At 38.1% G+C, this 23,025-nt stretch overlaps 1 protein-coding gene across 4 annotated transcripts in view; it reads left to right on the forward strand.

Moving 5' to 3' along the window:
* Positions 1 to 23,025, forward strand: part of PREX2 (phosphatidylinositol-3,4,5-trisphosphate dependent Rac exchange factor 2) — a 303,209-nt gene that overhangs the window by 123,457 nt on the left and 156,727 nt on the right. For all 4 annotated transcript variants that reach the window (XM_023248571.2, XM_023248570.2, XM_023248572.2 and 1 more), the window contains exons 9-14: positions 4,073 to 4,222; positions 7,122 to 7,266; positions 11,681 to 11,781; positions 18,895 to 18,998; positions 19,631 to 19,680; positions 22,472 to 22,547. In XM_023248571.2, coding sequence (XP_023104339.2) covers positions 4,073 to 4,222; positions 7,122 to 7,266; positions 11,681 to 11,781; positions 18,895 to 18,998; positions 19,631 to 19,680; positions 22,472 to 22,547 — 626 coding nt within the window. The remainder of the gene's footprint in view (positions 1 to 4,072; positions 4,223 to 7,121; positions 7,267 to 11,680; positions 11,782 to 18,894; positions 18,999 to 19,630; positions 19,681 to 22,471; positions 22,548 to 23,025) is intronic.

Raw genomic sequence — 23,025 nt, forward strand, 5'->3', positions numbered from 1 at the left:
GCTGTTCTTTATAAATAAGTTCAATTCAAATTTATTTTTTAGAGTGAAGTTATTGAGGGGTGCCTGGGTGGCTCAGTTGATTGAATGCTGACTTCAGCTCAGATCATGATCTCGCGGTTTGTGAGTTCGAGCCCCACTTCAGGCTGTGTGCTGACAGCTCAGAGCCTGGAACCTGCTTTGGATTCTGTGTCTCCCTCTCTCTCTGTCCCTCCCCCCTCCCCGCTTGCAGTCTGTTTCTCTCTCTCTCTCTCTCAAAAATAAATAAATATTTTTTAAAATTATAAAAAAAAAGAAGTTATTGAGAAATGTGCTGTGATTGAAATTATGAAGCCATTTATATATCACTAAATACATCATATATTTCTTTTGAAATAAATGAGAATCAATTGCTTATTTTTTATAACACTGATAATTTGGTAACTGATATCATTATGATATTTATACTACATTTTGATACATATGTATGTATATACATATATATGTACTCACATATTTGTATATATGTTTAAAATTATTTATGATTTTTAAAAAAAAAAATTTTTTTTCAACGTTTATTTATTTTTGGGACAGAGACAGACAGAGCATGAACGGGGGAGGGGCAGAGAGAGAGGGAGACACAGAATCGGAAACAGGCTCCAGGCTCTGAGCCATCAGCCCAGAGCCCGACGCGGGGCTCGAACTCACGGACCGCGAGATCGTGACCTGGCTGAAGTCGGACACTTAACCGACTGCACCACCCAGGCGCCCCTAAAATTATTTATGATTTTTAAAATTAGTGTGGTAGAAAGTAGTTAGCACATAAACTTTAAAAAGTGACATTATCCTTTCATTTTAATTTATTAGGTGACATAAGCTATTCTTTCAAAATATTATATTGGAACAGAGATGTACCTATCATTTGACATAGTAGATTTTACAGTCAATTAACAGTCTTGCTTTCTGTACATGAAACAGTAGCCACATGCAGTCATGTGCTGACCTGTCTGGTTTTGAGTTCAGCCATACATTTTCCAAGGGAAGTTTGAATGCACAGATTGTAGTGCTTAGGCAAGGCTTCATGGAAGATGCGGGTACACTTTAAAGAGAAGAAAGAGTTGCTGAGGCAGAGAGCAGGGCTGGTGGCTTGATGAGAGCCTCAGCCTAGAGAACAGGTGAGAAGTCACAGCACAAGGAGGAGGAAAGCAGCAAACAGTGGCAGGGCCACAGGGGAACACATTGGAAAATGGCATTGTTTGATAGGGGTCAGTTTAAAGAGAAGCGCTAAAGCAATCCTCTGTGTTTTCCCCTGATTCATTGGGGAGCTAACAAAGGCTTTTGAAGTAAGGAATGGCCTGATGAAAAATGTTGAAGGAAGAGTCAGCAGGGTGTGAAGAGAGCAGTGCCAGACTCAAATAGTCGAGGGAGGGAAGGAAGGAACACCCAGGTTGCAGAGGTGTCTGTCCCAGGGCACGTGGTGTGCAGGGTCAGAAGCATCACCCTGGTAGATGAACTTGTGTTCCTCTGTGTTCTGTGGAAAGAATACACCATGTTCCTTTTAAAGTAAGCCCAATATTTTATTACTACAGGTTACATGTGGCTATGGTGATTTTCTTTACCTGGGGTGTGGGTAAAGGGTAATATCATTAGTGGGAATGTGGGGTCTTTTAGGCTGCAGTGCTGGGTTCTCTTAGCTGATCTCAGTCTGATTGTGGAAGAAGGGAGAGTGTGAAAAGCTTATGCTTGTTTGTGATATTGGCCCTGTAAAGTGACCCATGCGGGGAGGGGGGTCTATGTGGACATGTGCAACTTGATTTTTTTTCCCACCAATTTATCATATTTTCTCAGTTGGTTATTTTTATAAGTAGTAACAAGGGATTATGGTATAATTATGAACTAATAATTTTTACTTCCTTACTAATTCCATTGATATTTATCTGACATATATTAAAAAGTTCTGCTACTGGGGCGCCTGGGTGGTGCAGTCGGTTAAGCGTCCGACTTCAGCCAGGTCACGATCTTGCGGTCCGTGAGTTCGAGCCCCGCGTCGGGCTCTGGGCTGATGGCTCAGAGCCTGGAGCCTGTTTCCGATTCTGTGTCTCCCTCTCTCTCTGCCCCTCCCCCGTTCATGCTCTGTCTCTCTCTGTCCCCAAAAAAATAAATAAACGTTGAAAAAAAAATTAAAAAAAAAAGTTCTGCTACTTTATATAGGATATGAACATGAACTAAATATGTAAAGATAAGAAGAAAAGTACACAAATTCCTTTTCAAAACAGATGGCAGGGCGCCTGGATGGCTCAGTTGGTTGAGCATCCAACTTCAGCCCAGATCATAATTTCACGGCTTAGGGATTCAAACCCCTCGTGGGGCTCTGCACTGATAGCTCAGAGCCTGGAACTTGCTTTGGATTCTGTGTTTCCCTCTCTCTCTGCGCCTCCCCTGCTCTCTCTCTCTCTCTCTCTCTCTCTCTCTCTCTCTCTCCCTCTCTCTTTCTCTCTCCCTCTCTCAAAATAAACAAACATAATAAAATAAAAATAAAACATATGGCAATTTCCTGATGAGGGAAATCTTCTGCCATTTGAATCCTTATTTTATCAGAAATTGTTATTATTAACAGGATTATGGCACACACACACATATCGTATATATATTATATATATTATAACATATATAATATTATAGAGTAATATCTAACATAATTCTTTCCTGGCTCAAGTATAACTTGGAATTTTTTTAAATTTATTATTTATTTTGAGAGAGAAAGAGAGTGCAAGCAGGGGTGGGGCAGAGAGACAGAGGGAAAGAGAGAGAATTCCAAACAGGCTCTGCACTGTCAGTGACGAACCAGATGTGGGGCTCGAATTCAAATCGCGAGACCATGACCTGAGCTGAAGCTTAACTGACTGGGCCACCCAGGCGCCCCACTATAAGTTGGACTTTTTAAAGACCCTCAATATACAGAATCATTTGAGAATGCATTTTTGGAATAGTCAATCTGGTCGCAGATACCTTGTAGTGATTTTGGAGCTAAAAAGACTACGGGCATCATGTCTGCCTCTACTCAGAACTCACCAAATAAAATAAGGCCATTTGAGAAAAAACAAAGAAACAAAAAACAAGTACAGTGCCACAAAATTATTTCTCTAAACCACCTTTAACGTTTTGTGTCTCACCTCCTGTCCACCCACCATTACTATTTAGTGACTGTCAGGGAGATGAATGAAAAGTGTCACTTTAAATTGGTGCAGGTGCTGACTCAGGCCTTTGTCATATGTTTTTTCATTTTGAAATCTTTGCTTTGCAGACTGTCATGCCAGTAAATGCTGGATACAAGTAACATCACTATTCCCTACCTGCTATTAGGCAGAACTGCCGTAGAGGGTTTCCTGTTGACATTTTCAAATCTAGCATGACAGTGTAGCCAAAATGATGGGGAGACCTAAAAAAAGACAATGTGAATTCATACTCAAAGAAAAATTTCTTCTTCCTATATGGAATGATGTGGTTTTAAAGAGTGCACATCTTTCAGGTTTTCATGAGCAAGGATAATGGATTGACATTTATTTGTACCTTTCCATTTATTAAAGATTAGGTAAATGTGCTCTTGGTATGTTCCATTGATTTGTTCTGATTCTTCCTGTGTGGTTCATGAAACAGCTGAAAATTGTTCAGTGGGGATATACTTTGCTTTTGAAAGCTAGAATAATATTTCAAATGAGTATTAGAAAGGCAAAATGAATCTGACACCTTGGATATTTGATTATTGAGATGAAAATTCTTTTACACGTTCTTCTTTTATTGCTTTAGGAACTTTAACAATATTTTTGGACATAGAGGAAAGGAATGTTAATACTCCAGATGTTTAATTTCATGTAATATATTAATATTAAGAGTTAGAAGTGTTTTATTCCTGAGCACTAACTGCATTTAATATACAAAGATTTGATTTTTTATTTTTATGTTCTTCATTTCACACATTTAAAGTGAAGATACTTTTAAGAACCAATGGTGTTGGAACTTTTGTGAATTGAATGTTTGTGTTGATATAATTTATATATTATATTTGTTGTTCACCTTTGCCCCCATTAATTTCCAGCTGATTTCCATAGTAGTGGACACATTGTTATCAATGGATGGAAAATACATAACACAGCAAAAAATAAATGGTTCGTGTGCATGGCAAAAACACCTGAAGAGAAGCACGAATGGTTTGAAGCTATTTTGAAAGAAAGAGAACGGAGAAAAGGTGGGTGTATGAATTGGCCACTATTACACTTTTGTGAAGATTCTACCTTAGCAAGAAAGCAGACAATGGGCAGAAATTATGAGAAAGTAAAAAGGTGTGTGATGTTCACCTGGATTTTCCAAGTGAGGTAAGACCCATGCTAAAATACCTTATGGATACTTCTAATATTATCACTGAAAGAAAAGAAAAACCTTGTATAGTTAGTGAAATAATTATATTGTAGCCAGCAGTGTCTTTTAAATATTATGTTAGTCTGTTGAGGCTGCTATGACGGATACCACAGACTAGGTGGCTTATAAACAACAGAAATTTATAACTCACAGTTCTGGAGGCTAGGAGCCCAAGATTTGGAGTCTGGTAAGAGCAATTTTCCAGTTCCTAGATGGCCATCTCTTCACTGTGTCCTCACATAACAGCAGGGCAAGAGATCTCTCTGGGGTCTTGTCGATAAGGCCATTAATCTCATTCATGAGGACTCCACTCTCATGACCTAATCACTTCCCAAACACCTTACCTCCTAACACCAGCACAATTAGATGTCAGGTTTGAACATATGAATTTGGGAGGCATGCAAACATTCAGTCTACAGCAAATAGTTTCGTTTGCTTTAAAAGTTGTTAAATTTTCTTTGCACCTTATTCTCGCCATTTCTAAAGCATCATCTCAGAGTTTTCCTGTAAGAGACAAACTTCCATAGTATAAGGCAGTGTTGTAGGGCCTCCAACAGTTGTTCTCTATATATGTAACAGTACAGTGAAAATCTCTACACCAAATATGTTAGTGTCCTAATTATAGAATAAATCACTTGGGATACACATTAACTTTTTACAATGTCGTTGACTATAATGCAAGTCATTAAGGAGTTTGTTCACATGAAGAGGGAGGCCTGGTTCAAAATTGCTTCACGTTTTTAGCAAGATTCGCAAAAGGCACTTGATCTGGCAGTATTCAATTGTGTGACGTTTATCTGCAATTACGCACATTTCTTTAATTCAGCTAAGAAATAGAAATGCTTGTGTTACTACTAATTTCTTTACCCAAAATGGATAAGAAACAAGACAGTATGTATTCCTTTTCCCAGAGACTTAGGAATAAAATATCCCATTGCTGATGAAATTTTGAAGCACAAAGAACCCTTTCTTCGATCTTCAGAAATTTTTCCTTGAAGAACATACAAAGCTCCTATTTCGATTAAAATATTCATAGCACACATTTATATGAGCATTTCCAAAGCATTTTCAAATACTTAACTCCTTTGATTGATCTTGGATGGAGAACTAGGTAGAAAAATTTAAAACACAGATTATGAATACCGAATAGCTGATTCTTTCAGTTTTGTTGAATCCAGCAGTCAATTCAAATAGCATAGCAAGTCATTTAAAAGGTAAAATAAATTTTTCATCAAGTTGAACCTTTATTTATTTTTTCAGAATGGCTGTGCATACAGATAAACCTAAGGTGAAAAAGGAAGGGAGAAAGGAAAGGAGAGAGAAAGAAAGAAAAGCAAGCAAATAAGCATGTTGTATAAATTAGTTTATGTGAACAGGCTCTATTCTTGATGGAGTATTCCCTATTACTGACAAGTGGTAATTGCCCCTCCATTGTAAAAAGAAGATTTTCATAAGAAAATTTGTAGCCAGAAAACTAAAAATAATTCAAGTATTTCTTCTTCTGCAACAGTTTGTCAGTCCCGTCCAAACGTCCCAGATTGTGGGCGTTCTCAGGCTTTCAGCTTTGACACCGCTCTCCTTTAAGATAGGTCCTTGCCTGGGTTACCTGTTCCCACCAGATCCACATCAACATCTACACTGCCACTTCGTCCATCTCTCCTGAGCTTCATACGCATGTGTTCTGCTGGCTCCTGGACTCTACCTGAACGTCCAAATTCAATATGCACAGTATTGGACGCCTCCTTACCTGAATCCCTTTTTCAGAAATGCGTCTAACCCCCCACTCCCCAGTTCCAGGCTCTCAGGTCAAAAGCCTAGAAGGCATCCTGATCTCTCTTATCTCCATCGTGCCTGCATTTAACCCTTTGCTGTATCCTATCAGTACTGCTCCCTAGATATGTCTCAGCATCATTCCCTTTGCCCTGTAGCCCCTGCTATTGTCTTCAGGGTTCAACTTGCCTGAATTTTCGAGGCTTCCTCCTAATGGTCTCCCTCTTTTTAAACCCTGCCTCCTTCACTTTGTTCCTGTATTGTCATCTGAGCTTTGTTTCTGAAGCAACAAAACTTTCTGTCCTGTCCTGCCCTGCTTTACCCCTCCCTCTGGTGGAAACCCTTACATGCTTCCCTGATACCTCAGGGATGAAGTATATGGAAACTGCAGTTGAGCAAGGTCCCTAACTAACCCGCCAGTGTGTCCTGTCCTCTCATGTAGGACATGGAGCTGTGCCCCTGTGCTGCTTCACCTCAGGTAGCTCTTGTTAACTCTCTCTCTTTCTCTCTGGAAATACCGTTCACCCCTCTGCTTTTAAACATTGGTCTTCTGTGAAACCTTTCTTAATGTTTCTGTGTAGAGGCAAGATCCTCTGATTATGCCTTTACTGTATCACAGTTTCTCCTTTAAGGCTGTTTCCAGGGCCAGCCGGTCCACTTGTGCCGATCTAATTCTGCAGAAGGGGTGCAGGGAGCTTGAGGTACAGCTGCTCTTCCTCCAGTGGACAAACCATGTGCCTTTGGGCACAGTTTACACAAGGTGCTATATGGCCCTCGAGATCCTGTCTTGACTGTCTCCTTGGTATCCCAAGAGCTTCTTGAAAATCAGGGCCCTAGCGTATGGAGCTCTGTGTCTGCAATCCCCTGCATGTGGTAGACGTGAATTAAATGTTTGTTTAATGAAGGCATGAGTGAGTGAGGAGACTTTCAGTACCTGTCCTTTGTTTCATTTCTGATAGGTTTAAAATTAGGAATGGAGCAAGACACCTGGGTAATGATCTCCGAACAGGGTGAGAAACTTTATAAGATGATGTGCAAACAAGGAAATCTGATCAAAGACAGGAAAAGAAAACTGACCACGTTCCCTAAATGCTTCCTTGGAAGGTAAGGTTGGTAGTCTAGGTGCATGTATTTCTTTCATGTTTCCACTATCTCACATGTTAACTTTCTCTTAATGATTTGTTTTTCTTTAACAAATATTTCTCTAAGCATTTTTGAATATTTCTTTGCTATCAACATTTCCTGGACCGTAGGGGGGTGAAGGAATGGATCTAGGGCCAGAAATCATACAAAACTCAAGACATCTATCCATTCATCTATGACTTCAACAGTTTTGGATGTACTGTGTTCCAAGGGCGAAGCAGAGGTTGGGATCAGGCAGGGGCTGGCAGGCAGGCGGGTTTACCTATAGGGGACAGAGTCTGGCAAGGATGTGAGTACAGGGCCTACGAGTCAGAGAAGACTGGAGAAGTGAAGACACACAGCCTAAGCTGGCAATTAATTCAAAACTTTGACAGCTGGGCTCAGCGTGAAGGCCTATCGATGAGGAGTCTGGAAAAGTAGGTCATGCAGTGAGCCTGGCACAGAGCAACAGGCGGGGAAGTCACCTGAGCTTTTCACATAGATTGGCTGTGTGTCCTTTGGTTTCTCCAGACAGCTGTATGTGGGAATCCCTGCTGGGTTCAGCCTGCAGGACTGAAGGGAAGGGCGGCTGCCTTCAGGTACCGCTGCTTAGGCCAGGCCCTATGCTGGCTTCTTCCTATACGTTATTTCTAATCCTCAAATACATACTTAAGAGGTAAAATCTTTATATTTTTTAAAGACTCAAAACCCAGCCATCAGGGAGCGTACCGTGCTCACATTCATATAGCTAGTAAATGCCAGTGTCAACTCTCTAAAAGTAGTTCAAAGCCCAGACCTCACCATCAGACTGTCTCAATGCAAATCTGCTCCTATCTCTGGCTAGTTGAGAGATTTGGGAAGTTTAAACTTCCTTTTCCTCTCTAAAAATGGAGATGATTGTAGTGCTTACTTGCAATACATACCAGAATGCCTTCTTGATTAATTATGTAGACACAACAAAATAGCCATGGGTCACGCCAGCTCCCAACCCCGTGAGAAGAATATAAGCCAGGAAACCCTGGCCTGCAGGGCAGCATGGGGTGTCTTCTCCAGTGAGCATGGTCCTCACAGCAGACCACCCAACTGCCAGCAAGCTAGTGTGGCTATCATCGGTAGGCCCCCAGGTGACAGCTTTTGTGCAAGAGAAAGAGCAGATGTGAGCCCACCTGCGCTTGGAAACCTCAATGCTGCAAAGAAGACACTCCTTCCTTCCTTCCTTCCTTCCTTCCTTCCTTCCTTCCTTCCTTCCTTCCTTCCTCCCTCCCTCCCTCCCTCCCTCCCTCCCTCCCTCCCTCCTCTCTCTCTCTCTCTCTCTCTCTCTCTCTCTCTCTCTCTCTCTCTCTCTTTCTGTCTTTCTTTCTTCTTTTTTTAATGTTTATGTATTTTTGAGAGAGTGCCAGCAGGGGGAGTGGTAGAGACGGGCACAGAGGATCTGAAGCAGGCTCTGCACTGACAGCAGCAAGTCTGACGTGAGGCTTGAACTCAGGAACTGCAGAAGTCGGACACTCAGCCTGCCAACCCAGGTGCCCCACAGAGACACTATTTCTTATTATAACCTTTTAGGCATTACTTCCCACTTCTCATAGGGACATGCCTACTTATAAGAGTGTCACTTCAAGCTATGGCTTCTCACCAGGTATTTATTAATATTCCATTTACCCGTCAGGGGTCATTTTTACCATAAGAATGCTGCCTGGCAACACAGCTGATGCCCTGCCTTCATCAGGTTCTAGGAAACAGCTAGAAAGTTAATCCAGGGTCATGTTTTCCTAATTGAAAGAGCAGGGTTTTGTTAACCCTTTACCCTGACCATAATGCATGTTAGTCGCAATGATTGGTTGTAAGCCTTCTCCAGAGCGCCTGGTACATAGGAGAGACACAGTAAATTTTAGCTGTGTTCATTGTGGCTTTTTCCACAACAGCACGCTACCTCTGTGTTACAGCCCAAGGTGGAGATTGTTTTTGACTGGATTACGATCCTTTTGCAGAGCGTTAACGGGATCTCCTTGTGATTTGAATAAGTCCCACAGTAAAGCCACCCATTAACTTCCTTTCGTACCCCTTCTCTTTTTTTATCCTATGCTCCTAATTTATAGAAATACTTAAAAAGTGCTCTTTTCCTGATTTTTTGACACATTCAGGAATCTGCTGACATCAGAACAAAATGATGCTTTAGCTACATACCAAACAGCACAACTCACCTGTCAGCCACTGACATTTAATAAGCGCTCAAAATGTGCCAGGCACTGTGGCCTTTATCATTTATCAGCTCATTTAATCCTGTGACAGTGCTATGGGGATGATATTCTTACTATTTTTGTGCTATTGAGGACAAAACTGAAGTTTCACTTCTGTTTAAACTTTCTTTTGGATGGCTCCTATTTAATAAAAGAATTAAAAGCATTTTAACAACTTCTTCTGCCTTAAAATGTACTTTTTAGTCTAGATACCCATTTTTAGAATTTCATGTCCCTCAGTTATTTGACTGTAGCCATATGCATTGCTTTTGGTTTTGAAATAAATGGAAAAGTAATTTTCAACATTTTCCATAGCTTGGCTTCTCTGACCTCTGTGCAAAATTAAAACCATTCTAAAATGTATCTGTGACTTTATGTAAGAGTTCAAATGTTAGGTTTTTATAACATGAGCACCATAAAATATTTTATCATAAAACGTTTCTGTATCTAATGTTCTTCTAATGATACCACACGGCCATAACAATTACCATGACCCACCTGGTGCTCTCCTGTATTGCAAAGCATCATCCTACTTATCTGTGATATCTGGGGCTCCTCTTCCCACCCCAAAATGGTGACAGATGTGAGCTGTGATCCTCTCTGTCCTTCACAGCCACAGCAGATGTATGCGGTGGACAGTTCTGATGGATTGTTTTGTGCTGGAGTATTCCTTTTGGATGACAGTTTTAGATACAACAGTGAATTTACTAGATAATTTTAACATTTGAAAACAGTATAGTAAGACTTTCCTATGGCTTTTGGTGTGTATTAATTTTATATTGCTGCAAAATAAGTTAACACACACCTAGTGGCTTGAAAAAACTGCCATTCATTAGCTCATAATTCTCTAGGTCAGAAAGAAGTCCAGGTGAGCAATACTGGGTTGCCTGCTTAGGGTCTCACAAAGCCAAAATCAAGGTTGTGGGCTGGGCTGAGGCTGGCCCTTATCTTAAGGCTCTGAGGACAAATTCACTTCCAAGCACATTGAATTTGCTGGCAACTTCAGTCCACAGAATTCAGTCCTCTGTGGCTTTAAGTATAAGTCCTATTTCTGTGCTGACTGTTGGCCAGGACCACTCTCTCAGTTAGAGAGTGAGCTGACTTGGGATTTAAATTTCATACACAAAATCCATTCACAGCACTACCTAGATTAGGATTTGATTACAAAACCAAGGGATGGGATTCTTTTTTTTTTTTTTTTTTTTAATTTTTTTTTTCAACGTTTGTTTATTTTTGGGACAGAGAGAGACAGAGCATGAACGGGGGAGGGACAGAGAGAGAGGGAGACACAGAATCGGAAACAGGCTTCAGGCTCCGAGCCATCAGCCCAGAGCCTGACGCGGGGCTCGAACTCAGGGACCGCGAGATCGTGACCTGGTTGAAGTCGGACGCTTAACCGACTGCGCCACCCAGGCGCCCCTCTTTTTTTTTTTTTTTAATGTTTATTTTTGAGAGAGAAGGAGCGAGCGAGCAGGGGAGAGGCAGAGAGAGAAGGAGATACAGAATCCTAAGCAGGCTCCATGCTTTTAGCTGTCAGCACAGAGCCGGACGTGGGTCTCAAACTCGCAAACCAAGAGATCATGACATGAGCCGAAGTCGTACATTTAACCAACTGAGACACCCAGGCGCCCCAAGGAATGGGATTCTTGATGGGGGTGGGGGGTAAGAGGACATGTTTAGAATTCTGTCCACCATATGGGATATGATTTTTTTATTTTTAGTTTTTAGTTTTTAGTTTTTAGTTTGCCTTCTTGGAGTTTCAAACACACTGGTTCTCTGTGCCTGAAAAGCCACATTCCAGACAGTCTGTTTCTTATATATTAAATCATTATTATTCTGTCTGTTGGATATCTTTAGGGTCTCTTATATTCTCTTTATAGTTAAAACTACTCTAAAATTTTCCATTTGTGTTTATTAGAGGTCTCAGTAAGTTGAATAGTTATTAAGTATAGTTTAGGTAAGCTATGGACATTTGTTTCCTAGAATAGAGTAAAATTTAAATAATTTTGGGCTTTGCATATGTGAAAAAATTGCATGCTGAAATGCACTGCAAATATTTTTTTATATTTGAGACTCCTTCCATAGCTGCTTGATGAAAGCATGGTACAAATAGACTTTCAGAGGAAAAAATTAACTTTTTCACTGGATTTCTATTGCAGTGAATTTGTGTCATGGCTGTTGGAAATTGGAGAGATTCACAGGCCTGAGGAAGGGGTTCATTTAGGACAAGCATTGTTAGAAAATGGAATCATCCACCATGGTAATTCTTTTATGAAATTATTAATTATAAAATATTAAAAACTAAATTCTGTTTATCCACAGATTGCATGATTTCATTAATCAGTTTAATGTAGGGCAAATCACCACATTATAGGATGCTTATGTGTTTTTAATAACATATTTGAGTGACTAATAAATACAGAACTACATTTCAGGGAGTATGGGGTATGGTGATATATTTGCTAACTTTAACACGAACGACTACAACACAGGCAAGAATTAGAAATACAGGTAAGTGCGGGAGTGTGGAGGAAGGAATGGCAGGTTCTCACTGGAGTATTTGGGACTGCTTCATGAGGGAAAGGGCATTAAGGTTGCACAATGTAGAGAGTAGAACTCTCACAGGGACAGAAGGACAGAAGGATGTCCCACCCTGAGGAATGGTATAGGTGCTCAGGCATGGGAGTGAAAAAGTTTATGGTGGCCTCTTCAGGAACTAGCACAGAATGTCACATGGCAAGAGAGTATACTTCATGGATGAATATATGGAGGGAGGATGTGGTGAGAAAGGTTGGCACATCTGATCCTCTTTGTCAGCACAGAGCCCGAAGCGGGGCTCAAACTCGAATTGTGAGATCATGACCTGCGCTAAAGTCAGACGCTTCACTGACTGAGCCACCCAGGCACCCCAAGCTTGAAGAATTTCTAATGCAAAATGTGGGAGAAGAGAAAAAGAGGTAATTGTGAATAAATACGGCTATTGAGCTAAGGTATTTCAGTGTTCATTTTTGTTTTTAATTAGAGTGGGGTGAAAATGAGCTAGATTCTCCCAGTTTTTCCCCACCGCACTGGGTGCCACCGATGTAATGTGCCACCATCTATCCAGATAGAAACCATCTGGAATTCCTTTTTATCCCTCATGCCCTCAAACCCTGTGAACTCTACCACCAAAATAGGTCCCGAACCAGACCACTTCTCTCCCTTCCAGAATCCCACCTTCCTCCCGAGCACCATCTTCTCTTTCCTGGCTTCCACTTTCGTCCACCATCCCTATGGTACTCCTCTTCAGATAACAGCTGAAGAGACCTTTTAAAACAGATGTAAGATCAAGGCATCCTCCTACTTATAATCATCTACTGGAGTCCCATTAAACTCAAAGAGAAGTCCAGAACCTCTTACCGTGGTCTAGATCTCTTACCATGGCCCATAAGGCCCCACATGATAGGGCCCCTGACTTCCTCTGTGAGTCAGCACATGGTATTATATCTAACTCATTACACTGTGGCCACTGCAGCTTTCTGTCTCTCCCTTGAACACTCCAAGATGACTGTGTATTTAGGAACTTTGTTCTTGCCATTCTCATTCAACAATTATTTATTAGTTCCTAATATATGCCAGGGACCTTTCTAGGTGCTAGAGATACAGCAGAAAATGAAATGATAAAAGTCTCAGTATTCATGACTCAGGTCTTCAATGACATTCTGACTCATCCCATTATTCCAATAAACTGCATTTTTAATTTTTGAAATTTTCTTCATGAACTTATCACTCGCTAAAATTATGATGTTATTTTATTTATTTATCACTTCTCTCTTTGTCTCCCATACCTACTCTAGTCACCAATCACAATATAAGTACCATAAGAACAGGAGTCTTGTTAGTTAATATATAGTAAATGCCTGGAGTGCCCATCACATGTAGATGCTCAATAAATATTTGCTCAGTAAATGAATCAATGAATAATTATATTTTGAGTAAACAGATAATACCAATAAATTATATATGATTTTGTACTTGATTCTTTGACACTGTGAAATCACCCTTTAGCATCTAGTATGCTAAAAAAGCATCATTCAAAAACTTATAAGTAAATATCAAAAAGTGTTGAGCTACATGACTTTCCTCTGCTGCTGCTTTTTCCTTTCATCAAAGCCCACGTCCGAGTGTATATTTGGGTCAAGAAGGGAATGTGTTTGTTTTGTCCTTTCGTCGATTGAAGCTCAAGTAGGTGGAATGTAGAGAGGTTTTGCATACAATCATTGACCTTCAGAAATCAGGAGATTCCTTTCTCATTTAGACCGCGTACTTCCAGGGACTATGTATTACCAATAGAACAAAGAAGGGAAAATCTGTTTATGATCACCTTTGTTTATTTTTTTCCTTACCAACTCTTTCCTTCATTCTGCATGTAAGATACTCTGCTAGGTGCTCTAAGGTATGTAAACATGAACTAATGACCTTTATTTCTTATGGTCTAGTAGTTTTTTTAAGCCTATCCTTTTATCCTCTTCACCAGACAATCCAGCTGTTGACCTATTTCCTTTCAGAAAGGCAGAAATCTAATAGGATGGGAAAATTAACTTTTTTTGTTTTGCAGAGAGCACTGAGAAGGAAAAGTATTGGTTAACACTAGATGCTGTAACAAATAAGTTTCAATCTAGTGGCTTACATTCTAGAAGCTACTTTGTCACTCAGGTAAAGTTCAGTCTTTGGTAGATGAGGTTGGGTGTTCTCCCCCACACAGGGTTTTGGTGTTTGATAGAGGCTCACTGATCTTCAGTGCAAGGCTCTTAAAGGTTGCCTTGAAGGAGTGGTGGAGTTTTGTTTTGTTTGTTTTAAATGGGCCTGTACACTTTCCATTGTGCCTTTTGTGTGCATTTCCTTGGGTGTAACTCAGTTATGTGGCCACTCCTTACTTCTTGCAAGAGAAACTTAGAAATGTAGTGTAGCTGCATGCTCAGGAAAGACAAAAGCTAAACCAATTTGTTAAACTGATCCAATTTCTGCCACTGAGGCATAGCTCCCAGATCAATATAAGATCTATGGAATTATATTAAAGACAGAGTAATCATTATATAAACTTGTCAGTGTTTTATGATGATGTCAGCAGGTAATAGTCATAAAAATAACTTTCAAAATTTCCATTTCAGCGGAGGTTTTCATGATTGTTAATTTAAGTTGTTAATCTGAGTGACTTCAAACCATTATGAACTAGAAATAAGAGAAAAAAGATCTTAAAGTTATCGACAATTGATGTTGCTATTTAAATTTGTTTAAAAGACTTTAAAAAATGCCACATTTTTTTACTTCTATGGGATTATTACTATTTATTTATTTATTTATTTATTTATTTATTTATTTATTTATTTGGAGCAGGGGAGGAGCAGAGGGAGAGAGAAAATCTTAAATAGGCTCCACACTCAGGACAGAGCCCAACTGTGAAATAATGACCTGAGCTGAAATTAAGAGTCAGAAACTTAACTGACTGAGCCACCCAGGTGCCCCAGATTATTACTATATTTTAGAGTTACACACTAATTTTGTCATGTTTTCCTGTTTTGACTATGAGGTATTTTATGATAGATTAAAGTATGTTACAGATTTTATTTGCAAAGCCGGAAGGAGTTAAGGTGTGGGGAGAGGATGTCCTTTGAAAGGAGCTATTAGGTTATTTTCAAGCCATCCTTCCACTCTTGCTTTCCTCTTTTATCAAAGGTGATCTAGGAATTGTATGATAATTAGTTACTTATTTGCATAGTGCATTGGGTTCTGGAAATTGAAGATATAACTCTTAGGGGTGGAATTTTACTGACTTTACAATGACAAAGCTGTTATTACTTTGCCTGAAGTCATGAACAACTACTCAAACATGTTCATGTTAATTGTAAGTTAGTACAAAGTAGAGTTGAAATAATATTTATTAAATATCTTTATGAACAGTCTTTTTGTGTCTTATCTATTCTTCAGTTCAAAACTGCTGGAAGCTCTTGAAGGAATTACAGAGTTCCATAGAGAGGGAACCACCCTTATTTATTCTGTTAAAATGCTTCTCACAATATTTTTTTAAGTTTTTTTTATTTTGAGAAAGGGAGAGAGAAAGAGAGAGAGAGAGAGAGAGCAATCAAGGTTGGGGCAGAGAAAGTAGGTGAGAGAGAGAATCCCAAGGAGGCTCCACACTGTCAACATGGAGCCCGATGCAGGCTGAAACTCAACGATCCATGAGTTTGTCACCTGAGCTGAAATCAAGAGTTGGAGGCTTACCGACTGAGCCACCCAAGAGCCCCTCTCACAATATTTTTAATTGCTTCCCTCTAATGAGAAAAAACATCAAGAACATAAGATTTTTTATAAGGGATATCAGAATGAGAGAATTTCAGTCCTAATCAACTTATCCCCCAACTCAGACACCACTTTTCTCCAATACCATTTTGAAAAGGAAGAAGGAGATAAATTCTGGATTAAAATTTATTTTGAAATTTCAAATGCAAAGTTTGAAATTATAAGAATTGTTTGTCGCAGTTTGATTTTAGTGGCCTGTACTATTATTGTTACCAGGATTTGGTCAGTGGTGATGTTAGATTTGGCATACAGAATTTTTGTTGCTAAAAGTAATCACCCTTTTTAAGTGTCCGAAATTAACCTGTACAGTCCCCCCCCCCCACAACTAGGGGTAAGAGAATATATTATGCGATTTCACATTAGTAATTTTATTAGAATGGAGAAATATGAGCCATACGTGCTAGTTTTATTGGTATGTGGTTCCAGCTGCATTCTAGTGGAAATAGAGTTCCTAAAATAAAGTTGAATGGACCATCTGTTTTAAAGAGAGCATGCAAAAAGAGTTGACTGTTATTGCCATCATTCACATTGCTTATATTGTTGAGAACTTCATAAAAGCAAAGCCCAGCTATACCAGGAATTATTGGGTTGAGGCAGCATATGCTTTCTGTATGATATGCCGATAATACTTTCTTGTCTGAGTCTACTATTTACATTATAAATGCTTAAGCAAGAATTCAGAGACCTCATTCATTATATCCGGTGGTGTGTGAAGTTGGCTTGTACAAACTTAAGAGAGCTGGTAATTAAATTTCTTAAAAATTTACAAGCTCGTTGTGAGGCACAGCTGTTATTAAAAATTAAATAAATAGTACATAAATTGTATTAGAAACGAAGTTCATAAATTATTTAAAAAATCTTTTAGTGTTTATTTTTGAGGGGGGGCGGGCAGAGCACAAACAGGGGAGGGGCAGAGAGAGAGGAAGACACAGAATCCGAAGCAGGTTCCAGGCTATGAACTGTCAGCACAGAGCCTGATGTGGGGCTTAAGCCCACGGACTCCAAGATCGTGACCTGAGCCGAACTTGGATGTTTAACCGAGTGAGCCACCCAGGCACCCTGAAGTTCATATGTTATTAAAACTCATCATTTCTTAATTGTTGTACTATGTTTTCTATGTTCTTGGTGTTATTTTTCTTCTATCTGTTATTGTTGGTGTTATTTAAAATCTATTATTTCTGTGTGATGGAAATCGTAAATAATAATGTATCACTGCTCGTCTAACTCTGTGTTCAGTGACTTTATTATGGTAGTTTGAAATTGACCAGTGTGGGATTATTTAATACCACAGAAATTAGTGAATACTACAAATCAACACTTCTTCTCTCCCACCATCAAGAAAGCCAGTTGTTAAACATTTACTAGAGTATCCCTAGTAATATCACTGTATCGCATAGTTGTTTAAAAGATGGCATTAAGCAACCTTCCCCATAAGAAACTTGAACTCTCAAGAACTCATAAACCCATTTTCCATGTTCAAGAAGTTGGGGGAGTGCAGTTGAGTGCAAAACTATTCACTGTTTTCTTTAAGGCAACAGCTAAGAGTTGCAAATTAACCCAAGATGAGTTGTCAAGGTCACAAGAGTTTGCCATACAACAAAGCACTCCATTTTGAATAGAAATTTTAAACCACCACTTCTTTTATTGTGGCAGGAGACATTTGGGCCCAATGTTTCCTTGAATTTTGAAATATCAAGACAATCATTTATTTCAATGAATCTTAGGAGATAAAAATGAGAAGAGGTAGATTGCTGAGAAGAAATAAATAACTGGTCTTGAAACAAGCCATAAGATTTCAAAATATGTCTCTCAATATTATTTTTCTTTCACACATGCTTTTTTCTTTTTGGCTTGATCTGGAAAAAAAGATGCCAAAAGGCTGTGTTGTCTTTCTTTCTTTGGCAGGAGTCCTGTGTCGATCTGATGGCTGCAAGCCATGCACATAGTTGGGATAGGTTGGGGTAAAATAGCTGAAACTTCACGTGTGTGTGTGTGTGTGTGTGTGTGTGTGTGTGTGTGTGTGAGAGAGAGAGAGAGAGAGAGAGAGAGAGAGAGAGAGAGAGAGATAAGTCGTTCGGCTTTCTTCTGGATTCACCAAATGTAGTTCATGGAAATTAATTCTGACAACTTTTTCTCCCCCTTCAACATTTTTAACAAAAATAAAGGTCAAAGTCTTCCATCTAATCGTGAAAACAGAGCTTGTTGCAGCAAATTATCTCTTCTGCAAATGTTGCATTCCCTGTAAATAAAACATTTAAATATAAACTCTTTGAGGTTTAATTTGAGGTTTTTTCTTTCCCAAAGAAAGTCTTTGTTAGACTGTGTGTAAAATAATTTCTCCTAAAAAGAAGAAAACTTGAAAGGAAGTTAAATAGGAATCTTTATGAATATGAAAGTCTTATCTCAAGGATGAAAGTGAAGGATGACCGTTCTCGTTTCTGCTGAGTAAAAAAAAATAAATGACATGTAAGAATAGCATTTCTCAGCTCAAGAAAACTGTTGAAATTTTGGAATAAGTTACATATTGAAATTATATAATCTACTCCAGAGTTCCAAACACAGGATAAATGGTCAAGATTGGTGTATGTGTGGTCTTGGCCTGTTTGCTGTGGGGTAAAACAGATAAATACTAAAATTCACTTCTAGGACTCAGAATTGAATTATAACCCACGAATTAGATTATCCGCTCTTTAAAGGGCCCTTTTTGCTTGACTTTGTGGCATTGTGGAGAAATAGAAAATACAGCTTTGTATATTTATATAAATAAAATAATACACTATACACGTGCAGCATACTATGCTAGTTGAATGTTGCTAAACTCTATTTCCTAAATCATTATATGGAAACTATAAATGTATCATATAACAAAATCTTATCATGAATCTTACTGAAATAGTATTACTGTGTTAGGAAAACAAAAGTTTTTAGTAAAACTCCAAGTTTCAATGTTTGGGAATTTGTATTTTATAAATTTGTTTGTATTTGCCACTTTTTATATTGTCAGTATTTTAATATATTGTTTCTATGTTCTTAGTTACTGATAAGCATCAATTCAAGCCAGAACAGATGTTATATAGATTTCGCTATGATGATGGAACATTTTATCCAAGAAATGAGATGCAGGATGTGATTTCAAAGGTAACATCCTCTCCCAGAACCTTTTATCAATAGCAGAATTCATGTCATACTTTACCAGGATGAAATGCTTTTGAGAGACTTAAAAGAATTCTTATGCCATAGAAAATGGCATAGGTAAGCAAGCCTCTCAATTCTTCTTGCTGTTTAAAGAGTTTTAGGGTTCACTTTTTTTGTTCTCTTCTGTAGTTCTAAATGGAAGTAATGAAATTGCATTACTCAGAAGATCGTATACATTGAAAACAATGTCACATGTAGTAACAAGTGGCCATTATACTTGAATAAGTTAAAAAATAATGTAAATATATAAAATTTATGTGACAGTTTTGTTTGCACACTTGACAAAATTTATATTGACATATAATGAATGTGTAGTATGAGGTATTGCTACATAGATTTATTTTCTACTTATGTCTGTAAATTTTACATTTTAAGAAAAATAGTTTTAAAAACCCTTTTTATTGTTTCAGTTATATTATTTTTCTGATGTAGTATAATAGTTGAATAACTTTCAAATTGGTAGAGATTATATAGTGATTCCAGAATGTTTACGGTGGATTTATTTGTCTTACAATTTCATTGGTCTGTCTTTGAGTGATTTTCCTTGTTTTTGACATATCTTTATTTTATAATAGGGAGTGAGATTATATTGCCGTCTCCATAGTCTGTTTACTCCAGTGATAAGGTGAGTCTGATTTCTAACTTTTGGACAACTTACAGGGAAATATTTATGTTACATATTAGGTAAATATCCTTCAGTTGGAACCTCTTGGCTTATTTTGTTTTTCTTCCATAAGTGAAAAGTTTACTTTTAAAGATTATTTTAAGTAATAACTTATCTTAAAATATTCCTAAATTTTCTGAGGCTCTATTTATGCAGTTTCTTCCATTCTTTTTATTCTGATTTCTAAAATTATTTGCCATTAATTCATACTAAACTACAGGTTTGATAATGAAATAATCCAGAGTTAATATTTAGTAAGTAATAGTTGACTGGGAGAGGATTTGGAAATACTATGATTACTGTATATTGGTTTTTTTTTTCATTAAATTGTATAATCGAAACTTGGATGTGTATTTTCATAATATTTCCTTCTAATACTTTTTTATCCAAAAAAAGATTTTGTACTTGAAAATTAAAAATTATTTTGGAGTTAATAAGTAAAATTTTATAATTTTGTTCTCAACCATGATTTTCCTCCTGAAGAGATATGCCTGTCTTTTTGTAGTGGAATCATAATTAATTTTCAGTTTATGTCTTTAAAAAGACAGCAGAAAGCTGAGTTTTTTATTGTTACTAATAAAAATGTTCAGGAGTATTATTGTATTTTTGTAACATATACACTTAAAGAATGTAGTGTAATGTTACACTAATTTCCAATGGGCAGATATCATTCAGAGTTTATTAACTGAAACTTAATATTCACATAGAACAAAAAAAATGGATGTATTATTTCCACAATGAATGAAGAGGCTTTTCAGTTCGTGGCTATGGAATCCAAATGTTTGATGTGCCATGTTTCTGTTTTTCATTCTGGTTTCCAATTCCAAAGAAACTCAGAGCTTAAAAAACAATAAAATTCAGAAGTTGCTGTTTATGTGTAATGGAATGCCCACTAATGTTTTATAGAGAACATGGTGCAGATCCTGGAGGAAGAAACAGAATCTTGCCCATCACTTCTGAAAGTGCCCTGTTCATGTTCACAAACAAGTTTTGTGAAGTGAAAAGAAGTGAAAACGAACCCATATTTATGGATTCTCTGCTAGGTTTCTAGCAGACACCCTGCAATTATTTTGGATAACTTAGTACTAAAAGATGGTTACTTCACTCAGTACTAATTGGCTACTTAAATTTGTTTTCCTGCTAAACTAATAAAAAGCAATAGTGGTTACATTTTTCATGTCACCTGTGTACCTAGGTACATTTTGTATGTGAGAAAATGTACTCTGAAAAGATCTCTTAGCCGTAGGGGACTTCTTATCAAGAAGGTTACCTTCCGTACGAGCTGATATGAAGGAATTATTCTTTGGCTAGAAATGACAATTGTTTATGAGTTGTCAAGGGAGAATTTATAGGGAAAAAAAGCCATACAACGGATGGAATGTATGATAGTCATGCTTTTAATATGTGTGAACTCTGCTTACAAAAAGAAAAATTGCTTGGGTGAAGAATTCACAGGTCCACATGTGGTTTGTAATAGACCGAGTGCCTTTTTCCTTCTTATTGATGCTTATGGAAACCAAAATGAAATGGGTACTGAGGTATCAGAAACATGGAGATAGATTTTAAAAGAGTTTTTTAGTGTTTATTTATTTTTGAGACAGCGTGTGGGCTTATGTGTGGGGAGGGGCAGACAGCGAGGGGAGGCAGAGGATCTGATGTGGGGCTGGAAGTCACAAACCGCGAGATCGTGACCTGAGCTGAAGTTCCATGCTTAATCGACTGAGCCACCCAAGCGCCCCTAAAAGGATTTTTTTTAAAAAAGAATCTGCTGTGATTACTGGCTAACCTAGTGTTTTTATTACTAAAATCTCAGAAATTTCAACCATATTTGAGGGACTTTTTTTTTTATGAAAGTGGATAAAATGAGGTAAGTATTAATTGTAAATTGCTGACAGGGGCTGAAGAACTGTGAACAGAGCTAGTAATTATTTATCACTTCAAGTTGTTTGAGGTTCGGATCTTTTGACATTTTGAAAAGACTGTCATTTTCCCTTTGATCCAGCCCTGCAAAATGAATGAATTATAGATTTCTGCCCTTGGGGCCCCATTCTGATCAGGAGCACTTTGTTGGTATCTAACTTAACTTTGAGTGATTTCTCAGATCTGAGAAGTCTACTGAAAGGATAGGCTGATGTACAGTCGGCTGGTTCCCTTGGTTCCCTGGGGATGTGGTGTCACTTGTCCGTGCTCTGATCAGACAAAATGAATGACAGGGTTCTCAGCATGTTTACCTCAGGACAGCCTTGCTATCTGCCACTGCAGCAGAGCCGAACGAATAATCTTCCGGTGCAAATCCAGCCTTCCTGGAGAATTCAGGAATAAAAGGGTTGCTTTATTCTCTACATTTTGAGGACTTGTGTGTGTGTGTGTGTGTGTGTGTGTGTGTGTGTGTAGAGTCTATCTTGTTTTAAGGGAAGAAGTTCTATTTTGTTATTCTTTTATTAATGAGATATTATATTTCTAGCTATGTTATTATCAGTTAATAAAACAGTAATAATCTACTTGGTATATAAGAAAATGTCAAAGAAGAAATGTCCTGCTTTGATATCATTGTGGGTCTCTTCTGATATGAGCTAATGGAGGAGTTTTCAAGTGTTGTATATACCTTGTAAACCTCTCTTATTTGCACATAATTTGGACAATAGATTCAGATTGTATTGAATCTTCTGTTGCACACTGATATTAAATGAAATGTTTTCCTGCGCTTACTTGTCCTCTTGCTTAATGGTTTTGGCTTCTGTTTCCTTTGTAGAGATAAAGACTACCATTTAAGAACCTACAAATCTGTAGTCATGGCCAACAAACTGATAGACTGGTTAATTGCACAGGTAAATAGATAAATAGAAGTTGCTGAGTTACTTTCACTGCTGCTTTAAACTTTGAGATGGTTTAGGAACTTTTTTTTAATCCCAGATGGGATGCAGTGAGATACATTGGCCAAGTGTATACAGCTAATATGAAGCCGAGTTAAGAGTTGAATCTAGGTAATCTGACTTCAGAGTCTTCAAACTTGATTTTTATGTTATATGGTTTCTCAAGAGGAAGATGTTCCTATTTTTAAAATGTCAACTGAGATCCATCAAGAAAACTAAATGTAATTTGAGTATCACTGAAGTGTACCTATTCATATACACTGAACTTTCATGCAAGTGTGTATTCTATTTTGAAGTTAAGATTTTAGATTAAACCAAACAATTACCTTTAGATAAAAACTAATTCACATATCCAGTGGGCTTACTAGAGTCAGAGCCTTTTATAACATTGTGGTCAATACATGTCATTGGAATTGGTTCTGTACTTGGTATC

The sequence above is a fragment of the Felis catus genome, chromosome F2 (genome assembly GCF_018350175.1).
Source record: "Felis catus isolate Fca126 chromosome F2, F.catus_Fca126_mat1.0, whole genome shotgun sequence".
Classification (NCBI taxonomy): domain Eukaryota; kingdom Metazoa; phylum Chordata; class Mammalia; order Carnivora; family Felidae; genus Felis; species Felis catus.